We start from the raw sequence: 23,136 nt of genomic DNA on the forward strand, positions 1-23,136 counted from the left end.
GAATAAACAGAAAAGCATCTTCAGCCTGTATTGAGAAAAGGAAATCCATATTTACCCCTCTGGATGCATCTGGAGACTTCAGTAACTTCAAACCACCCACCTGTCGGGGGCAGGCAGTCCTTCCAGTCGAAGTAGCCTGCATAAATTCCAGGTTCTAAGGAGCCAACGATGGGGTCTGCCTTCAATTCAATGTAGTTTTCAAAGAGTCTTTGGTCCAACTCTTTCAGTGAGGCCATGCTAACCTATAAACACAAAGAAGAGTAATTATGAGCTGTCTGCTTGAGGGTGAAGAAAAAAGTAAAACAATTTAAATAAATACTTCAGTAGATTTTAACAGTTTTTACCAACTTCTTACAAAAAGGCAAGATTTTTATTTTACTTTCAGTAATAAAGACCACTCTAGTGCAGCTGTGTAACAAGATAAGAATTAGTCCTCTGTATAGACCAGGGGCCGCCTTCACAAGAAGGTCAGCCCACATGAACTAGTTCTTGCTGGAAGAGCGGGTCAGTGTCAGCCCCGTGCGTCCATGCCTGGTCTCACCACCACCCAGGGGCCAAGGACTTGCAGAGGGGGTGGGCTGAGCCCTCAACATGGGAGGAGTGAGAATCTGGGGAGTGCAGGGTCGGGGCTGGCACTAGACTGTACTAGAGGTTGTAGACCATACAATACAGCATGAAAAGATACCAGGAAAAAAGAGCACAACTGTCCTTTCAATGCATACTATAAAGCTATCATAGTATACGTATAATTATAGTAATAATGAACACAATGTAATACTCAGTAAGAGACAGATCATCTCCCTGAAGATAACAGTTAAAACTACAAAGCCTCTGGGAAAAAGAAATTCAGGACATTGGAGCAGGTAAAGATTTTGACAGGATATGAAAGACACTAAACATTTTGAAAAGTAGATAAACCTCATCAAAATTTAAAATTTCTACTCAAAGAATATATATCTGACAAAGATATACACAGATTTCTAACATCACTAATAGAAAGGTAAACAACCCAATTAACAAATGAACAAGTGAAATGAACAGGCACTTCTAAAGACGGTACCTGAATATGAACAGCTAAATGCATAAGAAAGATGCTTAACATCACTGTTTATCAGGGAATGCCAACAAAAGCCAGGAGACGGGCTAAAATAAAACAGAATGTGAAGTGGTAGTGAGCAAGTGGGGCACCTGGACACTCACACGTTGCTGGCTGAGTGTAAAGGATATCCCCACTTGGGAATAGTCAGAGGTTCTATCAACTTATTCCATGACCAGCAATTCCACTTCTAGGTATATATGTAAAATAAGAGAGTACAAATGTCCACAGAAAGGCTTTTACAGCAGTGCCCACAGCAACTTTATTCATAAAGACCTGAAACTGGAAACAACCCAAAGCCCATTACCAAGAATGAGTAAGCAAAATATGTTACCTAAACTCTGCAATAAAAGAAACAGATTAGTAACAGACACACAATTTGGCTGAATCTCAGAAATGATTAGCTCTGAGCAAAAGCAGCCAGACACGGGAGGCTACAAACTGTACGGCTCCACTTCACATGAAGTTCAAGAAAAGGAGAAACTAACCTGTGCAGACAGAAGTCAGACAGCGGTGAGAGGGGTGCCCATGCAGCTGTCCCACTGCATGGGACTTGGCACAAGGAGAACATTTTATATTTTGATCTGGGTGGTGGGTACTGTGCAAAAAGTCACCAATCTAATACACTAAAGATTTATATGTTTTACTGTATATAAGGTATATCTCAATTTAAGAAAAAAGGTTGAAAATAAATGTACGCACAGAGAGGTACCAGACAAATGAAACAATGAGAATCAACGATACTCACCTCATAAATTTTTTTGTGAAGATTAGAAATGATAATTTATGAGCCTTGTGTAGCACATCTAAAATACATAATAAATGCTAGCAGCTATGATTATCATTTTTCAAATGCCCTGTTCATACCATCTGAGAAGCACAGATGTCAGCTGAGTTCACCTGACCCTATTATGCAAGGATGGGGTCTATCACGAACCCACCACCTGAGAGTGATGGATGAAAGTTACGTGAAAAAAAACTCTGTTAGGAAGGAAACCACAGTCCAGTAGGGCAGACAGACAAGAAAACACACGAAAGACAATGTTCACGGAATGTGGCTGATAAGGAAGCAGAGAGAGCAAGAGTGACCAGGGCACTGCTAAGGGGCTGAAAAGCTTCTCAGGGAAGGTGGGGCCTGACGGCTTCCAGGCCAGCCGTCTCTAATGGAAAAGGGGAAAAAAGGGTGCTAATTCAACAGTTATGTAATTAGAAATAGGTTTTCTCACACAGGTTTGAGCTGTGCAGGTCCACGGATATGTGGATTTTTTTCGGTAGTAAATACTACCATACTGTACGAACCCACAGACGGGGAGGGTGGATACGGAGGGCTGACTCTAAGTTACACGACTGGGTGGAGGGTCAGCACCCTAACCCCAGCGCATACGTAGTTCAAGGCCAACTGTAGTTCAACAACCAGTAATAACATGGAGAAATACAGAGCGTGTTAGGAGGCAGCATTTTAGAGGCTTGTGATGATCTACCAGCTCTCTCTTCGGCAGCAACGTGCAGGTCAAGGTGCTCTGATGTCACATGTGGTCACGGGGGGCACGTCCAGGAACAAAACGCAGATGGCAGATGCCCTGCTTCCCCGGTGTCTACACAAGGGTCTGTAGCTCACTCAAATAGTTAACGAAACGTAAAATCATCTCATTGTTGTGATTTCATGTTTCCAACTTAAATTTTCTGGTTTACTATTTTAAAAACTTTTTGGAAGGAATACTTCTAAGACAAATAAGTTTCTGAGAAAGAAAAAAACAGTAGGAAAAAAGCCCTGTTATTTTCATTTCAAAGATGACAGAAAGAGTGCATTTAACTGAGCCAGCTCTACAGAAATAAACTCGTCAAACTATAATCAGAATCTCTATGCAAGTGAATCTGGATTACTACTTTCAGTCAAATTAATATACTTTTAATTCTTTACAAACAGATGGCTGGACAGTGAACTGACATTCCTTCATGTTACTGAACCATAACTTGTCAAATGTGGACAAAATAAATGCCAAGTAAATAGTTAATTTTAAAAAATAAACCTTTAATCCCTAGTAGAGGTGGCACTATTAAATCAAAAGAGCAAACTGTGATAAAGCAGGACATCCTGTCACTCTGACACAGAAGGACCACCTAGGACTTGCTGTCGGGAGCCACTTCTCCTCATCTTCCTTCTGCCGTGGTTCTAACCTGTGACTGATTATGATCTATATATTCCCCAACTGTTGGTTTTCTGTGAATTTTTATAATCAAGTTAACCAGCTCACATCCCATTAATCAGGCTTCACCTGACTGCAAAAATCCCTCTCCATTTACTTGACTATAGCCTGCAGCTGACTTGGCCACCTACACAGAACCATCTGAGGGCCACTGGAAAGCACTTTACCGCCACCATCTCCTACACTGGTATAATGTTTCAAAGTGTACTATTCCAGAGTAAGTTAATTGTTTTCCCTGACTTAGTAACAAAAACCAAAAAGAGTTTCTGGGAATGAAAAACAACTTTAATAAAATGTCAACAGACAGCAAATTTCAGCAAGATTAGACATAACAGAAGCAGCAGTGGATGAGGAGAGAGATCTGAAGAAATATTCCTAACCATTACAGAGTATTTAAAGATGAGGGAAAAAACATGAAAGAAGAAGGTAAGAGACATGGAGAATATAAGGTCTGATATGATCCAACAGGAATTCTTGAAGGGAGAAAAGAGTGAACAGGGGAGAATTTTTTTTTTTTTTTTTTTGCGGTACGCGGGCCTCTGATTGTTGTGGCCTCTCCCATTGCGGAGCACAGGCTCCAGACGCGCAGGCTCAGCCCAGCCACTCCACGCCATGTGGGATGTTCCCAGACCGGGGCACGAACCCATGTCCCCTGCATCGGCAGGCAGACTCTCAACCACTGCGCCACCAGGGAAGCCCAAGGGGAGAATTTTTGATGAGGTGATGGCTGAGAATTTTCCAGGACTGCTTAAAAGTATCAATCAGAGTCAAGGCAAAAAGGCAAAAAGGCAAAAAAAAAAAAAAAGTCATACCAAGAGACACATCATAGTTGAACTACAGAATGCTAGAGGTGAAGAAAATATCTAAAAAGTAGCCAAAGAGAGACTGTACTACATCTTTCTCAGTAATGGACAGATTAAAGACCACACAAACAAACAAAAGGAACAGATATGAACAATTCACACCTTGGGTCTAACAGACGCAAACGGAACCTGGTATTCAAAACTGAAGGACAGTCTTTTCAAGCAAGGTAGAATATTTAAGAAAACCCACCATGTATCACCTGCAAAGCAAGTTTCAACAAAGTTAAAAATATGATATTCTGACATCAGAACACTTAAGTCAGAAATCTCTAACAAAGAAAAAACTAACTCCCAATATGGAAACTAGCTGCTCCCTCAATTTGGAAATTTAAAATCACACCTCTACATACTGATGTGTCAAAGGAAAACACACAACTAAAATTGGAACATATAAACTGGACAATCAGAACACCATGTGTTAGCATGCAGCACGCCACTAGAGAGAGGGAAATTCATAGCCTTAAATGTTCATATGAAAAAGGAGAAAGGTTTGGAATCAGTGAGCTGTGTAGACAAAACAAGTAAGCTCAGCACCCAAGTTACTGCCTCAGAAAACAAGGATGCGAAGAGAGATCAGTGAAGACAGAGGTTGGCTCTTGAAAAGATTCTGGCAAAGCTGATCGAAAAAAAGACTAAAATATTAAGCATGCAACATTAAGTATAAAAGGGGGTCATAACTGTAGATGCAGTTGAGATTGCAAGAATATGGAACTATTATAAAACGATTTTATGCCAATACATTTGAAAATTTAGGCAAAATGGACAAAGTCCAAGAAAAACACAGATGACCCAAATTAACAAGAGGAAACGGAAAGCCTGAATGGTTCTTTAACCATTAAAGAAAATGAACCAGTCATTAAAAACTGTCTCACAAAGAAAATACAGCCCCAGAAAGTTTTACCAGAATTCTTCTAAGTATTCAGATAGCGAATACTGTAATTCCAACTCTATATAAACTCTCAGAAGAAGAAAAAAGGAGACACTCTAACTTATTTTACAAATTAGCATAACCTACATGCAGCAACATGGATAAACCTCAAAAACAGTACTGAGTAGAAAGAGGAGTCACAGAAAAATGCACGCCTGTGATCCCACTGATGCTATTTAAAACTCAGAAACAGGTAACAGTAAACAACGTGTTAATCAGGAACCACAAAATGCAGAAGTGACTCTACAAGGGGAGGGAGGTGATGCAAATGTGCACCGAGGGTCCTGATCACGACACTGCATTTCTTCAGCTGCAATTTCTTCTAATTCACATCTACACAAGAGCTATTCCTCTGTAGGGATAAAACATTTCATATAGAAATATTTGAAAAGAACTCAGTCGAGAAAAGAAGCAAACCAACATTAAAGTAGTCACAACGTGAGGTGTCAAATGCGACTCCAGCATCTGAAGGAAGCACCACAAGAAGAGCAGAGGACCTCGCCCGTGCGCGCTTTGGGGGAACAGGACAGGGCCATGCCACAGGAGGCTCTCTGTGGGACGAGACACCTGCATCTGAGACGGGAGTTGCAGGATGGTGCAGAGCGAAGGGACTTAGGGCACAGAGCGCCAGGGAGCGAGGCTCCTGCGAAAGCACAGTGGTCGGCTGATGAAGGGCCGTGCCTGAGCAGGAAGAGCCAACCAGGTGGAGACAGGTTCAGAGGACGCTCATCAGCCGTCCCGAGAGATGGAGGCCAGAACACCCCCAGGGCCCAGCTGGCCGCCTGAGACAAGGACGCACAGAAAGGGGCTGGCATGAAGGCGGAGGGCCATTTTGGTTTGGACACAATGACCTGATATACCAGGGGAACTTCCAGCGAAGACGTCTCGTAGGAAACAGATCCGAAGCCTAGAAACGGCCTGCAGGTTAAAGATCACGGGCACCACTGACAAAGGGACGGAGGGAGTAGACGAGAAGAGACTGAGGAGGGCCCGGAGCGCCCGCATGAGGACGGAAATGGGAAGAGGGGTGGGGTAAAAGACAACTCCAGTGGTTGAATTTTATCTGCCAGGGTTCAAGGTTTTGACTTCGGAACCCACATCCTGCGCCCAAGTGGTGAATCAATGGTTTTACTCACTTATGCCCTGCACATCCCCAACTTTCCAAACAGACTTTGAGCTTCTCTCTCATCTCTGAAACAACATCTATGTGAAAAAACAGCAGCACTACGTACAACGGCCAAGACTTGAAAGCATCCAAGTGCCCACTGAAAGATGAATGGAGAAAGATGTGGTCTCTGTATACAATGGACTACTACTCAGCCATAAAAAGAATGAAATTCTGCCATTTGCAGCAACACAGATGGACCTGGAGGGCATCATGCTTAGTGAAATAAGTCAGACAAATACCGGATGATATCACTTATATGTGGAATCTAAAAAAAGACAACAAACTAGTGACTGAAGCAAAAAAGAAACAGACTCACAGATACAGAGAACAAACTAGTGGTTACCAGTGGTAGAGGGGAGGTACAAACTACTGGGTGTAAGATAGCCTCAAGTATATACTGTACAACATGGGGAATAGAGCCAATATTTTGTAATAACTGTAAATGGAGTTTGACTTTTAAAAGTTGTATTAAAAAACAACGTTTTAACTAGAATAAATAAAAACAGCAGCAAAAAAAGAGAATTATATACAATTAAGCTAAAAATAATCAAATATGTAAAATATGGTACCCATGGTTCAAGTGACTCAAAAACCTTTAAAACTGATTGCTGTAAAGGACCTTCCCTGGACATATTTAAAAAAAACAAAAACAAAACACCTGTCCTTTCTCCACCTCCATGTTGGAATACCTGAAAGAGATTTAGGGGCTTCAAATAAAACCTCAATCAAGCATTTCATGCCAGACTTTAATGGCCATTATGACTACATTCCTGAGTCGGTCAAAAATCTGCAATTATCCAAACTCTAAATTAGATAATTCCTTTTAAAAGACTGGCACAGGTTAAAATATATGTAAAAAAAAAATTCCTTGGAATTATGTAATTACAGCTACCGCGATAAAATTACAAGCTAAGGTTTATTAAGCATATAGCTCTGGTTTTCCTTTCTCAAAGGTCTCAAAGAGTTAAGGATTTGTGGTTAACCTGGGGTGCACACTTAGAACGCAAAATTCTGTAAACAGTCAATGAGCATATGAAAAAGTGTTAACCTACCAAGCAGAGAAAGGCATGCAGATGAAAATACCATGAAAGAGTATGTTTACCTATCAAATTAGAAACTATAATCGGCGATGATGGCCAAATGTGGTGAGACCGGCTTCTGGAAAGCAATCTGGCAAACCCCACCAGGAGTCTTTGGAGTTGTACTCCCAGTTGTAAGAATCCACTGTGAGGAAGTAAGAAATGTGACCGAAGACTATCTTCCCCTCTCAGTAACAACAATGAAAATAACCAGCAGGAAAAAAGTTAAAATAATAAAAATTAGAAAATGGTACATCTGCACCAACAAATATAAAGCCATAAAACTCATCTTTACAAAAATAGTTAATAAAAATGGAAAAGTGCTCACAACAGAAGAGCCGATAGAAAAAGATACATTCAAGGTAAACAGAATTGGGGAAAATGTTTCATATTTTTTTTATAACATATATACACACAGGTATACGGTATATATAAGACACTAAATTATTATATATACTAAAATAAGACAGTGTTCATCTTTGGCGCATTTAGATGATTTAAAAATTTTTTTAGATTTTCAGTATTTCTCTTTTTAAAAAATGATAATTAGGTCTTACTTGTATAATAAAGAAAAAAAATGCGTGACTGGAAAAACACTTCCAAGACTTGAGGAAAACTCAAAGGCGCTGGCCCTGCACGTGGAAACACACAGAGTACTCAAGGGCTGGCACCTGCTGTACGGGCTCCAAACAGCACATCCACTGAAGGCCTACAATGGGGCCTATTTTAAAGGACGTAACTTGTAGGGAAAGAGGAGCTGATACTCTGATCTGATAAATTTAATGTTTATTATTTAATGTTGTTTCATCAAGTCCGAAATGATGTACATTAACCAACCGGCTTCATGTCCTACTCCTTTGGTGTGCTTCCATGGAAACAACTTTGTTCTTTATCTTAATATATGTATGGTGCTTGGCCAGAAAGCATTCTGGATTTAGCACGAGAAAACTTAATTTTGAGTCCTGCTTTGCTCTGCTGTTTACAGGTCAAGGCATTAACCTCTCCGAGCATTTTTCTGCATGAAAAAAATGGAGTTAATAATACTTTCCTTGATTACTTCACAGAGCTGTTTTCATCAAATAAAACTGTGTATAAAAATCATTCTAGCTTTAAAGGATGAGTGATGATTAAATTTTAATAAACGCCTAACAAGCGTGATTATGCACGTACTGTTCCTATGTAAAAATTAATTCTACTCTTGAAGATGGAGACTGAGACAAAGGGGACTGAAGAGGCTGGCCATTTCTGTGCCGCTCCTGGTAGAGCTCCTGGCGGAGCAAGAAAGCAGAAGGAACTATGCCTGGAGGACCCCTGGCAAAGTCCCCACCTGCAGCCTGAAGGAGACCTGAGAGAGGTGGGGCCCATCTGGTAGAAGCACACCAGGCAGAGGCCCTCGGTGAGCACTTCCCTCTGAGAGCAGAGCAGAGCCAGAGAACAGATAACCAATGTTCATGGGACCCACGTGCCCTGGGATTGTTCTAGGATCTGGGCCTCCCGAGCTATCTGTCATTTGAGAAAGGAACCGTGAAAAACAGTGGCAGTTGGCAACTTTTATACCTTAATTCAAGAAATATATTTTACTTGATTGTCATCATGAAATTAATGAATTCACTCATAAAAAACAGAATCGGCACAAACACTATAAATCTAGTTTACTGTCTATTCCTTTAATACTCAACTGAATGATTTCAAAATATTCAATTCCAAATTCTGAGTGCCCAAAATAGCCCACCCCTGATCCTGCATATCACCTTGTCTCAGAACAATCTGGACAAAGGCTGGGAAGGACATCAAAGCCCATCTGCATGTCAATTTCATTCTTCTTCCTAATGATACAAACTGAACCTAACAGATAATTCCCACTCATAACTCTGTAAAAACCTAAAAATCTCCCTGCTTGTTATATGCAGTTCCTAATCACTTCATATATTTTTAAAATGGTAAAAGATTTCTTCAATAATAATGTTAGTGTCATTATTGTTACTGCATAAAAATAAAATGCCCACTTTCTACAAATACTAACTTTCTACTGAAAGAGAGCACCTTGCAGTTCTCAACACAAAAATTTCTGGAAATAAACTCGACATTTGGCCCTAAAGTCTTAAGTCACAACATTTCTCATCAGGATGATTAATCTTTACGAAAAGGCAAGAAAACAAGACACAGCCACCCACTCTGACATTTTCAATCTTTGAAAAAAAAATCCCAATCTAGTTCATGAACTGGAACCATCATTTGTAAAAAGTATGCAATCCATCAAGAGCACTTTTTGATTATAAGATTAACAAGATCACTATCTTTCTTATTCTTTGCACTGAGAAAACTGTACTGACATTAGAAAAGTGGTTCTAGCTTAGTTTTACTTAGAAATCTGATAAACTTTTGTCCAGGAACCAAGCAGCCTTTAATAATAACATGATTACTTCATTTTTTCCTTTTCTGCTTACTTGAAAAGTAGAATCAACAAAGTGTAACACTAAAAAAAACTACTCCATTGATTTATACAGGGCTCATTTTTGTCCACCTTTCTACAGGCAGGACTGAAGAGTGGAGGGTATGTACTTTTCAGGTAAGACAAAGCAACCTAGAGCTGTGCCCGCGTGCAGGAGTGTGTGTGCACGCACGCGTGTGTGCGTGTGCTCTGGCAGGCAAGCAGAAGCAATGCTGTGGCCCCCTGGAGCGGGAGGGAGGAAGAAGAGGTGGCTCTGCAAGCTCAGGGTTTGCTGTCGGCTAGAAGTAAAAGCTTTAACCTAAAACAAGCCAAATCAGAGATGACTCCTAAAGATCTGGCTTTGAAGCCTTTCTTTCCTTCTCCTCCCTCAGTTTTGAAAAGCTCTAACCTTGAGAGGGCTTTGCTCTAGAGAAAGAGGAGAGCATTACCTCAGTGACTCCAGTGAGCTGTGAGGAGAAGGGCCCGGGCGCGGGGAGGAGCGGGGGTGGGGGGCTGAGGAAACAGCTGGGAACGAAGCGGATGACACCACCACTTGTCCATTTAACGCGATCCATTTACCTGTGTTATTTTTTCTATTCCCTGGAAGTTGTGCTTTTCAAAATGTTCTGCGATATTTCGGAAGGTGTGACGTTCTAGGTAGCAGCAATTACTCAGGACTATTAACAGTCTCTGTTCCTAAAACCAATACAAATTTTTAGAAAAATATTTATAGTAACAAATTGAAAGTCTAACAGATAACATTTATCACTTGTTAAATTTAATTATAATCTCTTGGTGTTTAATATCAATATTCAATGCTTTGTTTTTCTTGGTTCCTTCTTTCCAGTAACAGGGAGAAACACAATACAATTCTATAATTCTACTAATTGCTCACTATGACATAACACACTATAGAGCCAAACAATGTTTGACTCAAATTCCTTTTGAAATTTATCAGCTGTATGGAAAAACAGATTGATGCAACACAGTAAACTAGTAAAACAGGATAGCTGCTTTCTTAGGAAAGGGATTCTACTTTATTGGTTATTCCACTTCATACGTTTTGCACCCCAAAAAAGCTATAAAAATGGATATTTAAAAATAACTACCAAAAAATGGAGAAACTCTCAGAAAATAATTTCTAAATTTCTTATAACTTGGAAGAGAATTGTAATGCCATCCATAGATGGGCTCCTTCAAACACCAGGCCTTCACAGAATTTCTTATGTAGAAGAGTCTCCCTCTTACGGGGACTCTCCCCCGGTCAGCCATGCAGGGCGCCAGTCTACACTCCCCAGGCTTCCCGCTATTTAAGGTGACTTCTTATCAAAATTACCAGACCCCCCAGGCTGATGAATCAATCATCCTCTCAGAGTTCAGAAGAACTGGCTTTCTAAATACAGTTCTAGGAATGGCACCGTCACTGTTCTTGGGGCTGTCTGAGCACTGTCCCTGCTCCCTCAGGCGTGAGGGCTTCTCTGGAACCACTGTGACTAACTTAGGCCCTTGGTTTAGATCCTTGACTAAAAACTAAGGCAGAACTCCTTCCTAGGAGAAGCTCTCACCCATACTTTGATCACTGCTGTGTACTAATCAGGGTAGCTTAGGTTAATGTCAGGAAGGCAGATGGGAATAACCAGGCCCTGGCAGGTGCACAGACCACAGGGCTAGGCTCACTGAGCCTGGATCACCCAAGAATTCCATTCAGCTCCCCCAAAATGTGTAAAACTTTCCATGTCTTTATTTAAAATTTTACTGTTTAGTTCTGGCAGAGTGTGGCCGATTTGCTGCCTTTTGTGGTCATCAACATACATAATTAAAAGGCCCAGGAATTATTACAGTGCTTTCAAAGCAATGGAAGTTTGTCAGTGGCCTGAATGACTCTATGGACAGGAAGTGGCGGCAAAAAAAAGCCTAAAACAAATGTGCTGTGCGTCTACTCCTCGTCCACGTTCTGTGTTCAAACCGCGTGAGGTGGGCACCAGGAGGTGACACGTGAGGCTGGGGGAGGCCCAGACCCCTGCCCACAGCTAACTATCACTGTTATGTGGCCCTTGTAAAGCGTGTGACATAAAGTCACCGTGACGCTTCATCAGCCACTCTGAGCAGTGGCATCCCAAATATCTCAACTGGTCTCTCAGCCCCACAATCAATCCTTAACTACCCTCCAGGCACCGCCTCCCAGCTGCCCACCCCAGCCTGCCACACCTTCTCTGCCCTCTTCATTAATTAACTCTGGTTGATTTTTACCCTTGTAATCTGAATGGTTCTTCCCCCAGAATGGAAAAACTATTTGAGTGATTTGAAGTCTTACTCTTAGTAAGTGTATTTTTTCCTCAAATATAACCAATCACAGGAAACAAAAGTGGGAAGAAAACCTGACAAATAATCAAATTCTTAAAATTGAATGACTCATCAAAAGCTGACAAACAACTCAGATGAATACACATGTTTGAAAATAACAACTCAACCTATCCATGGCAGCGCCTGCAGACTGAGGACTGCACGGCCTTATGTACTGTTCTGGCTACCCCACAGCATCTCTGTGATGCGGCCATCAGGCCACCCTCCGTGGCATGCCCGAGGTTCTTCTGTCAGTAAGCAGCAGACCAGCAAGCGAACCAGAAACCTAGCCCTCTTTCTTCCCACAAGGTGCCTCTCTGCTGGACAACAGGACAAGACCCTAAGAAGATCTCAATTACCTGGACCAAATCTAACACGGTACCATCCAATGGGGAAAAACACAGGAACTGAATTTGGTTCCAAATCTGGAACAATTTCAGGAGAGTGAAATGGGACAGAGAAGGTCCAGTGACCAGCAGAAGCAAGTGCGAAGCATGCAGGGCTCTGGGTGACAGAGGAGAGGAGGCGAAGGCATGGCTCTGCGGGAGTCCTGGGCTCAGAGCAAGCCGTGTTTGCTCGAGAAGGGAACATGTGAGCACACGGCAGCTGCTCCAAACACTGGAAAGATAGTCACGTAGAAATTAGGCTTGTCCCAAAAGACCCAGAAGAAACGTGGTTGGCCAGACAGGCAGCAAGGTCTTTCTCCACTGAGAAGGATCCTTCCTCGCATGTCCTCTCCCATTCACAGTGGGAGAACAGTTTGAACTCACCACATCGCCCTCCTCAGCTGCCACTCATCCCTGACCCAGCGCAGGCAGCTGCCCCTCGGCCATCCACACGCCCTCCCACGAGGCCTGGCTTCTGTCTGACCTGGCCTGATGCTCTGTCAGTCTGCGATACCGTTAAATATTCCTTTGCTTAAACGCGCTCTCCCACCTGTCCCTGGATTTCCTTCTCTGATTCTTCCTTCTCAGGGAACTTCCAGGCTCTCTGCCTCAGGCCTTCCCTTAAATACTGGCACCCTCAATATTATTTTTATATATTTGGCCCTCCTCTCCTCCTACTGTTTTCCCTAGTATTCTCATCCACCCCCAGGCCTTACACTGCTGACTCACAAATCTGTACCTAGATCTCTCTCCTGGGGTCCAATCACCCACTAGACATCCCACCTGAACATTTCTCATTCAACACATCTGGTCCCAAACTGAATTTTTAATCTTTCTTTAGAAACCATTTCCTTCCTGAATTCTCTTCATGAACAGTACTGTTATCCACCTAGTCACCCAAGTAATTAAACCTACAATAGCTTTTAAAAAAAAATTACTTTGATTAAACCCTATTTTTCCTAATATAACAAATCCTTATTTAGGAATTCAAACTTATAATAACTGTAGAAATTATATATGGCAGGAAATTTAGTTCACATGTTTTCTTTCTTGACAGGTACATACACATACACACACATCATTCAAGCTAATGACAAACCAGAGAGGGTTGTTTTTTTTGTTTGTTTGTTTTTTAGGATAGCTGGAGTTTGAATTTCAACAGCTGAATTCACATACAGGATAAAGTATATGTGTGAATCATTGCTAAACACATGCATATGTTTAAAATATATGTGTGTTTATAGAAAAGGTGATTTGGTTTTGGTTTTGCCACGGAATTTTGTGTTCAAATAAAATGCTATTAGGGAACTTAACAACAACAACAACAACAACAACAACAAAAAATAGAGAAAAGCAGAGCTTCTCTGTTTAAAGAGGGAAAATGGGGAGAAACGGTGCCTGTCCTTTGCCTGCTCTCCAGTTTTCAAGCACCAGGGTACCACACTCAGGATCTCCACACAATGCAGAGAGGAGACGGAGCTACTTAAGCTGCAACTTCAGCTAAAAGATTTTTAAGTGTGGAATATTTACAAAATTGTATTTTTACTAAAACTTTCACAAAATAAAACACAGCTCCAAAGTAAGAGTAGCATGCTACAGCAGTAATGTGGTAACAAAGTATTAATAATTTAGACTGAGTTGTGAAACAGTCATAATGACATGTTTTATAACAAATGACATTTTACTTTCTATTTATCATCTTAATTATCTATGATCTTACTTACAGAAGTCAAACTAAAGTCTTCATGGATACTTCCAAACAAATCAGGAGAAGAAACATCAACGGAGAGACTGAATAGAAAAGTAAGAGAACAAGTTAAAGCACTAAAATTAAAAATGGTAACATAATGTTATATGTCAATTATACCTCAATAAAAAATGCAATGAAACCTATGTAAACCTGACTTTAAAACCTCTTCGTCAAAAATCATATAACTTTCTGTTTTTTAATATTTAACACCTAACAGCTCAAAGTAGACACTGTGGACTATCTATTAACATGGGCCACATAAAATGTGCTTTTGGGGTCTTCCCAATAATTTAATTTCTAGGTATAGACTCTCATAACTGAAATGTTTTTGCCCATCAGAATCTAGAGGGGATTTTTTCAAGCTCACGTTCATAGTAAATGACTTGAGGTGAGCTGAGTTAGGAAATTAGTTAATTTCCTAACAAGTGACCAGACACAGAAAGCTGCAGGGGAGGAAACACCAAAGATCCACTGATTAATTACAGATACAGCAGAATCACAAGTAACACCTTAGCAGGATTCCTTTTCTTTAAATCTAACCAACTGATTTTAGAATTCATATGGAAGACTAAATAGATAAAAATATAAAATAAGTTTAAAATAAAGAAGCAATAAAAGGATAACAATCTGAAAAACATTTAAAAAAAAAACTACTGGGCTTCCCTGGTGGCGCAGTGGTTGAGAGTCCACCTGCCAATGCAGGGGACGCGGGTCCGTGCCCCGGTCCGGGAAGATCCCACATGCCGCGGAGCGGCTAGGCCCGTGAGCCATGGCCGCTGTCCAGAGCCCTGCTCCGCAACAGGAGAGGCCACAGCAGTGAGAAGCCCTCTCAAAAAAAAACAAAAACAAAAAGACAAAACTACTGATAATTAAAACAACAAACACTGATAGGAAACATTTGTGAACGAACAGAACCGCAGATAAAGTTCAGAAATACCTTCACTACATATTAGAATTCAATGATGTAAGGCACAGAAATTGTAACAAAACAAGAAGACAAGACTTATTTAATTCAAAACATCAGTAAACTGATTAACAATACAAATTCCTGGTAAATTAATGTGCTAATAAACATATAAAAATCAAAGAAAAACCAGAATAACTAAATATTTATTAGGTCTCAGAGAGATAAGTGTCTTATATACTGAGAGGCAAAAACCATGTAAACATGGAAATAGACAAACATGGAAAAAATTCCAGTTGTCAGTTATAGATTTAAGAGGCATTTATTTCAGTATCATCTGTGTCAGAGAGCATAAACCTTAGGTACACAGAAGTTACACATGCCAAACAGTCAGAAAAAGTAGGTTTAAAAAAAATCCCAGAGAGCAGCATTATAAAAGAATTATCACATGGATTTGGGAATATCAGGAATAGAGATGTGTCCTCTGGAGTTCAACTAACCTAGAATGGCCCAGACAGTGTCCCTTCAACAGGAGTGCCAGGGTAGCCCCCCGCACCAGAACCACAACAGCTCTCAACGAGGAGTCGCGCATTTTAACTCCCTATTTTATTATTTATAAAGCCTGTTCCTCTGGATAATCAGTAAGCTAACTGCGTGCTCAGTTTGTTCAATGTGCCCCTAGGAAAGGTGAGACAAGTTCAGAAGATGAAGAAATTGTGGAAAGAATACAGGCCAAATATATAAAAATATAATTCATATGACTACTTGCTCTCTCTTATTGGAAGCCCCAGGGTATAAGACCAAATACAGAACAAAAGCCTGTATTTTCAATCCTGGTAAATGCATCGGTGAGGCTACTCTCAGCTCTACTTACTGTGCAGTATCTACATCGGCATCAGGCTTGGTGCTCAACTGTTCCAGACAGCATATAAAAACCTAAGTCAAAAATAAGACGTTTCAGTGGTATGAACGCTTAGATACTAATCTATTTGGACATTAAAGATAATTTTACATAAATAACCAGAAATACAGTGTGTCTCTATTAAGTGGTGTGTATGCATATATACCTTCTGTAGGTGGATAGACTGTATGTCCCATATATAGAGTATACATTCACACACACACAGAAGTATGTAAGCACTGGGAACACACATCCCAACGTATAATGCCAAGTGATAAAAACATTTAAAGCACCTATGTTCTGATCCCATTGTTAAGTTCTTGAATGTATTTTATTTCCTTCCTCTCACTCATTCACTCATGCGTTCAACTGGGTTTATGTGCCCACAAGGCACTGGTCCCAAAGAACTTGGTGCTCTAGGTACAATATAAACAACTGTCATGTCATTTAATCTGTGCTCTAACAGATATATACACACAAAGTACTGTGAGAACACAAAAAAGGGGAGCATAATAAAAATGAGTTACTGGGGTACTGCTAAGCAAGGTGGAACTAATCTTACCTTGAACTTATTTACCATAAACTATTATGTTCTCAGACAAGAAGGAAAAAAGAATCCATATTTAATATCTGCTATACACTGATTATGAGTAGGAGGGAAGACTAATAATTCGCATTATTTCAGGCTTCAGGGCATCAGTGCTTTTACAAAGTACCTGCATGATGTTGATGCTTAGTTGGCAAACCTCTTCCTGGGTTTTCGGTTGTTGAAAGACCTGTAAGGAAGAATGAGAATTGTTGTACTTGGCTAAGAAAACTTTTTGTTTATGAAGTTCGATATAAGAAGTTAACATGTGGGAAAGTGTGTCCAGCGTGGGTCACCTGACTCTGAAAGGGGACAGGAATGGAGAGCTGGCCTCGGGCCGAGTGACTGTGGCCTGAGTGACAGGGCAGCAGCTCTGGCATCGCAGTGACCCAAACCTGCAAGGGGAGTCCCCGGCTGCCCGGCCCCCACCGCAGACGGCTGCTCTCAGACACTCACGCTGGCTTCTCCGGGCTTGCACTCCAGGACTTCTCGCAGCGACTGCAGGGAGTGCACCACGCAGCGCTCAAAGTGGCATGGCTGCAGAAGACAAAAGCAACAGGACCTGGGCATGCAGACCCCGAGCAGAAGCAAACTCGGCCCTGATGCCCAGATTTCCAGACGTGAGGAAAGGGATGGAGACACACACAGCCTCCCCGCCACCCGGACCTAGACCTGGCATGTTCTGCACTTGATATTTAAAGACCATGAACCCTGACAGTTGGAAGCACATCTAATTCAATTAGAATAGAAGTTGGGTAGAATGAGAATTTTTCTTCAAAATTCTACTCTCCTGAGAGGCAGATGCCGGGATGAAGCGCAGACGTAACATACTCTGGGACGAGCTCCATCTCCCGGGCCTTCCTCATCTCCCAGGGGACGTTAGTATGATGACCCAGAGGAAGGCCGACCTTTCATTCCAACCATCTCTACGGTCACCTTCTATGCCCATCAAGTCAGAAATGAAACCTGAAAATATGTCCAACAAATGGGCTTCAGGATGAGTCTGAATGAGCCCTAACTACACCTCCTCGTGCCAGGCCCACTCCAGGGGACGGTGACACGTGTTCCCGTTACGTGTACATTCTGGGATGGAGTCGACAAAACTGTCACTTCTACAAAAAAAAAGTACAGAAATAAAATAAGTGGACTGCAAAGTAGAGTAGGGGCCATGAAGAGAACAAGCGGGCACTCAGAGGAAAACTGATGGAGGGGTTCTGCCCTAAGCAGGGGAAGCCCCTGAGCCAGTGACAACATCCAAGCTGAGACCAAGGGCAAGAGGGGCCGCCCCCGGACAGAGACAGGAGGGGCCTGGACGTGCCGAGTCACCACCACGGGCCAGAGCCTGGTAGAGCCTGCACGGGGCAGGGCAAGGCTCAGTTCAGCTGAACCAGCTCTGGGCAAAATCTGCTTCAATTACTAAAAGAACTCAGGGAAAAATCGAACAGAAAAAAAGACACACCTGTATACAAACCAAAGAGAGACAAGTTTACTCTCTCACAAAAAGGAATCCAGGCTTAAGGAAAACTAATAGCACCTCAACTTAATGTCATTTTAATACTGCACTTTGGAGCCACCAGAGGGCACCATAAAGAACATGCAAAAGTCTTTAAGTGCAGAGAAAGAAGGGCGGGGGCGGGGGCGGGGGCAGGGGCAGGGATGGATGTGACAGAAAATACCGCCTACAGAAAGTAAAGTCCTGGTAGACACCGGCCTTACGAACCCACCTACCTGCCCCAGAAGGTAGGAAAATCTAAGATGTTACAATAATAACACTGGGAATTCAACCCCAAATCCAATGGCAGGCAGTTCAGTGTTCCTGTGCTGTTTCCTAACTGTCTTGCCTTAGAATGTGAACAGAGAGCCCGGAGAGCACTGCCAGTGGGAAAGGGAGCACATGAGTCTACATAGCTGCGATTTCTTTTTTCTGAAAAGAAAGAACAGGCACTATCTCTGCATTTTGTCAGTGAATCACCCAAGCTGCTGATTATAACATCATATATCATTCCAGTTATTCTGAAAGGAGAAAATTCTCAGAATTATCCAAACTGAAAAAAGGCAGAAAACATTTTCAACTAGAGTAGAAAACAGGATGCTCTCCAACGAGCTGTTTCAGACACTCAGCTGAAAGCACAGTCATGGGGGCAAAGCTCATGTGCATTTCTTTAACTTGATAAGGACTCACAGGGAAAGAAAAACATCCTTATTTCAAACAAACGGGATCAGTACTATGTAAATGCTAAGAAAATGTAAAGTAGTGTATGTAATAGCCTTTGAGACAACTGACTCTCTGTTCAAAACCTGAGAATTTCAGATGTTAGGTAAACACTCAAAGCTGGACCCTGGACATTGCTCTAAGCCTGGATGTACCTTCCCTCTCACGGGAAGTCTGTGCCCACAGCTGACAGCAGGCTCAGCTCCCAGAGGCCTATGGGATTATTAGCACGTTTCTTCAACAACGTCCAATAAGACACACTGGCTGGCACCAAATCACCAGTAAGTGGCTTTAGATCTCTGGCTTGTGCGTCACCAAACACGAGACCAGCTACGCTATGGATACACTATCTTACCATGTTACAAACTTTAAATTTATTAGAAACAAGCCTCTACAGTAACCACTTCGAAGGACTTTCATGGGGGCTTATCTACTACAAACAAACAAACAACCTTAGATGTGGCTGTTGTCTCACACGCACACACTGGGGATCCAGATTTGCAGCCATCACACACGCACACTAGACTGCGTGTACAAAAAACACTAACCTGAAGCCAATACCTATTTTATGACTAAGTTGTTCATATTTTGTCCTTTTTTTTTTTTAAATGAACATAAATCCTTGAAAACAGATGCTCCGTTTTCTCAAATTGAACACACATCTTTTTCTTTGCACAAGATGACCTGAAGCTGGTACTAAGAACCCAGGGTCAGGGCTGTGCTGTCTGCTCTGCCTGGCTTGTTTCATTTGGGGCAGTAATTCAGCAGTGCTGGTCCAGCGATGTCTCTGGCCTGCCATCCAGGCCTGCTGTGATAATTAGGGATGACAGGGGCATAGGATAGAGCTTTGATAATAGTAAGGCTTTACGTACATTTAAGGTATTTTTATCAGAGTGGTCCCAGTATTACAAGTATTAGTTTAATAAATTAAAGTTCTCTGTATGTGTATAAAGCTTTGTATTACAGCTTTTTTCTACAGCATCTCATTTAATCGTAACCAACACCACTGTGAACAAGCATTCTGCTTCTTTAACTAGAGGCAGAGAGGTTAAGTGGCTTCTGAAGATGCCACGGCTACTGAGACAGAACTGAGGACGTAACCAGACCAGACACTGAAGCAGCACAGGGCCTTCCCTCCACACCAGTGCCGCCCAACACAAGTGCAGTGTGAGCCACAAACACACGTCATGTACGTAATCTTAGATTTTCCAGGAACCACAATAAGAAAAGTAAAAGAAAAACCTAAATTTTAGTTTATAACGTGTAATATATCAAAAATTATTTCAACATGTAGTCAATACAGACAGTTGAGATCTTCTTTCTTTGGAGTCTGAAGCTGTGCCAAGTGGCTGCTGTGCTGGGTGGTACCGTCTGCTCTACGCCTCCTTCCTCTAAATACTGGGTGGGCCAAAAAGTGCCTTTGATTTTTAAGTAAAAATACAAGACACATTTTTCATTTTCACCAAGAACTTTACTTAACAATGTATTCGCCCTTTTGTTCCACTACCTTCTGCCATTTTCAGGCAACTTCATAATTCCATCTTCCCAAAACTTTTTATCTTTTTGAGCAAAGAACTGTTCCAGGTGCCTTTCACAGTCTTCCAGGGAATTGAGTTCTTTTCCATTAAGAGAATTACGTAAAGACCGATAAATGAAAATCTGAAGGTGCAATGTCTGGTGAATATGGCAGATGAATCAGAACTTCCCGGCCGAGCTGTAACGGTTTTTGCCTGGTCATCAAAGAAACACGTGGTCTTGCATCATCCTGATAGAAGATTATACGTTTTCTGCTGACTAATTCTGGATGCTTTTCATGGAGTGCTGCTTCCAGTTGGTCTAGCCGGGAGCAGTACTTGTTGGAATTAATCGTTTGGTTTTCTGGAAGGAGCTCATAATAGAGGACTCCCTTCCAATCCCACCACACACACATTACCTTCTTTGGATGAAGACCGGCCTTTGGTGTGGTAGGTGGTGCTTCATTTCACTTGCCCCATGATTTCTTCCGTTCCACATTATTGTACAGTATCCACTTTTCATCGCCCATCACAATTTGTTTTAAAAACTGAACGTTTTCATTACGTTTAAGTAGAGACTCGCATGCGGAAATACGGTCAAGAAGGTTTTTCTCGCTTAACTTATGTGGAACCCAGACATCAAAGCAATCCACATAACCAAGCTGGTGCAAATGATTTTCCAACACTTGATTTGGATATTTTGATTTGGATATTTTGAGATATGTCGGCTATCTCCTGCGTGGTATAACACTGATTGTTCTCAATTAATGTCTCCATTTGATCACTGTCAACTTCAACTGGTCTACCCAACTGTGGAGCACTGTCCAGTGAGAAATCTCCAGCACGTAACTTCGCAAACCACTTTAGACATGTTCTATCAGTCACAGCACCTTCTCCATATGCTGCACAAATCTTTTTTTGCATTTTGGTTGTGTTTTTATCTTTCTTGAAATAATAAAGCATAATATGCTGAAAATGTTGCTCTTCTTCTTCCATCTTCAATATTAAAATAGTTACACAAAAATTCACCAATTTAGATAAGTCTTTTTTTTAAATGCACGCTGATATGACAGGTGTCACATACAATCTAACAAAATTGTTTCAAATGAAGTTAAACACAACTAAGTGCTACTAGAGCATCTTACAGAAAAAACCGAACGAACCTTATGGCCAACCCAATATTTAGTTATAGGATAGTTTGTATTTAAACATAAATACTTCTGAAAAATAAACCAAATAAAACAAATTTTTATTAAAATTAAATCCTTTAAAATATAATTACAGGGACCTCCCTGGTGGTGCAGTGGCTAAGAATCCGACTGCCAATGCAGAGGACATGGGTTCGAGCCCTGGTCCAGGAAGATCCCACATGCCGCAGAGCAACTAAGCCCGTGTGCCACAACTACTGAGCCTGCGCTCTAGAGCCTGCGACCCACAACTACTGAGCCCGTGTGCTGCAACTACTGAAGCCCGCGCCCCTAGAGCCCGTGCTCTGCAGCAAGAGAAGCCACCACAATGAGAAGTATTCCCACCGCAATGAAGAGCAGCCCCTGCTCGCCACAACTAGAGAAAGCCCATGTGCAGCACTGAAGACCCAATGCAGCCAAAAATAATAATAAGATTTAAAAATATACATATATAATTATAAGACTTATTAAAAATAAATTCCCCTAATTTCAAGCATGATTTAATTTACAAAAATTTGCAAGTAAGCACTGCTGTTCCAAACACACACTTGTACAGCTTTGTATTAACTTAAGAAAGAACTTTGAACTTTGGAGGAAAAGAATAATTTCAACTTGTCAAAAATTCCCCAACTGAGATTGGGACTGACATATATACACTAATACGTATAAAATGGATAACTAATAAGAACCTGCTGTATAAAAAAATAAATAAAATTCAAAAAAAATCCCCAATTGTCAGAGGAAGGCTGTGGACAAGCACACAAATTCAAGGACATGAAGAAATGTTACAGGGGGTGGTTGCTCCTCAACAACCTGAGCCCCACTACTTTGTGAATGTGAGCAAGTCAGACCGTTTTATTCCACTGTACCTGTCTACTAAGGTAAGGCAGAAACTGTTGGGGCCAGGATTGTGCTCTGCTGAAAAACTACATTTTTTCCAGCCTCCGTTGCAGACAGGGGTAGTAGGCACGTGGATAAATTATGGCCAATTAGATGTAAGCAGAGTTGTCAGTTGTGGCTCCTGGGAAAATGCTGGACTTCCCTGCTGACAGGAATAAGGCTGTGGTGGCTGGAACTGCAGTGGCCATCCCGTGTCATGAGGCCATCCTGAGAGAGGAGCCACACTAAGGGTCACAAAGCAGGAGTCGGAGGAGCCCTGGACACTGCCCGTACTACATGACAAAGCTGCCACACCAGTCCCAACCTCTTTAGTGGGGGAGAAAAAGGAAATGCCCTCTTCTTTAAGCCACTGAATGTTTTAACCTTGCCTGACACCCACATACAGGTTGCTGTGGGATCCATGGGACAGACTCAAAAACACGAGAACTCACAAACTCTAACACTAACACTATTTTCAAGGGGATTCTGAAAATCTCAAAGCCCCATCTGAAAAGATGATTATTCCAGAGCGAACAGACCATGGTTTTAACTGCCCACCTGACCCCTGCATGCGTCTGGAGAAGTTCGCTGTTGCCTGTTTTGCCTTAGGGCCCGGCAACAGCACTGGTTTCCTATCGTGCTTTTCTGAAAAATTCAAATTGCTGGGTAACTTAGAATTACATTAAAAAATGTAACACAACA

General features: G+C 41.6%; 1 protein-coding gene across 7 annotated transcripts in view; it reads right to left on the reverse strand.

The window, feature by feature from the left end:
• Nucleotides 1–23,136, reverse strand: part of EXOC2 (exocyst complex component 2) — a 155,465-nt gene that overhangs the window by 33,648 nt on the left and 98,681 nt on the right. For 5 of the 7 annotated variants that reach the window (XM_019944990.3, XM_073810234.1, XM_019944988.3 and 2 more), the window contains exons 18-23: nucleotides 17,099–17,179; nucleotides 16,773–16,832; nucleotides 16,030–16,091; nucleotides 14,226–14,292; nucleotides 10,352–10,468; nucleotides 101–242 (exon numbers count right to left, since the gene is read on the reverse strand). In XM_019944990.3, the coding sequence (XP_019800549.1) occupies nucleotides 101–242; nucleotides 10,352–10,468; nucleotides 14,226–14,292; nucleotides 16,030–16,091; nucleotides 16,773–16,832; nucleotides 17,099–17,179 (529 nt within the window). Of the gene's footprint in view, nucleotides 1–55; nucleotides 243–10,351; nucleotides 10,469–14,225; nucleotides 14,293–16,029; nucleotides 16,092–16,772; nucleotides 16,833–17,098; nucleotides 17,180–23,136 lie in introns of all 7 variants that reach the window. The other 2 variants (XM_019944991.3, XM_019944989.3) reach the window with 2 other exon arrangements.

The sequence above is a fragment of the Tursiops truncatus genome, chromosome 10 (genome assembly GCF_011762595.2).
Source record: "Tursiops truncatus isolate mTurTru1 chromosome 10, mTurTru1.mat.Y, whole genome shotgun sequence".
Lineage (NCBI taxonomy): Eukaryota > Metazoa > Chordata > Mammalia > Artiodactyla > Delphinidae > Tursiops > Tursiops truncatus.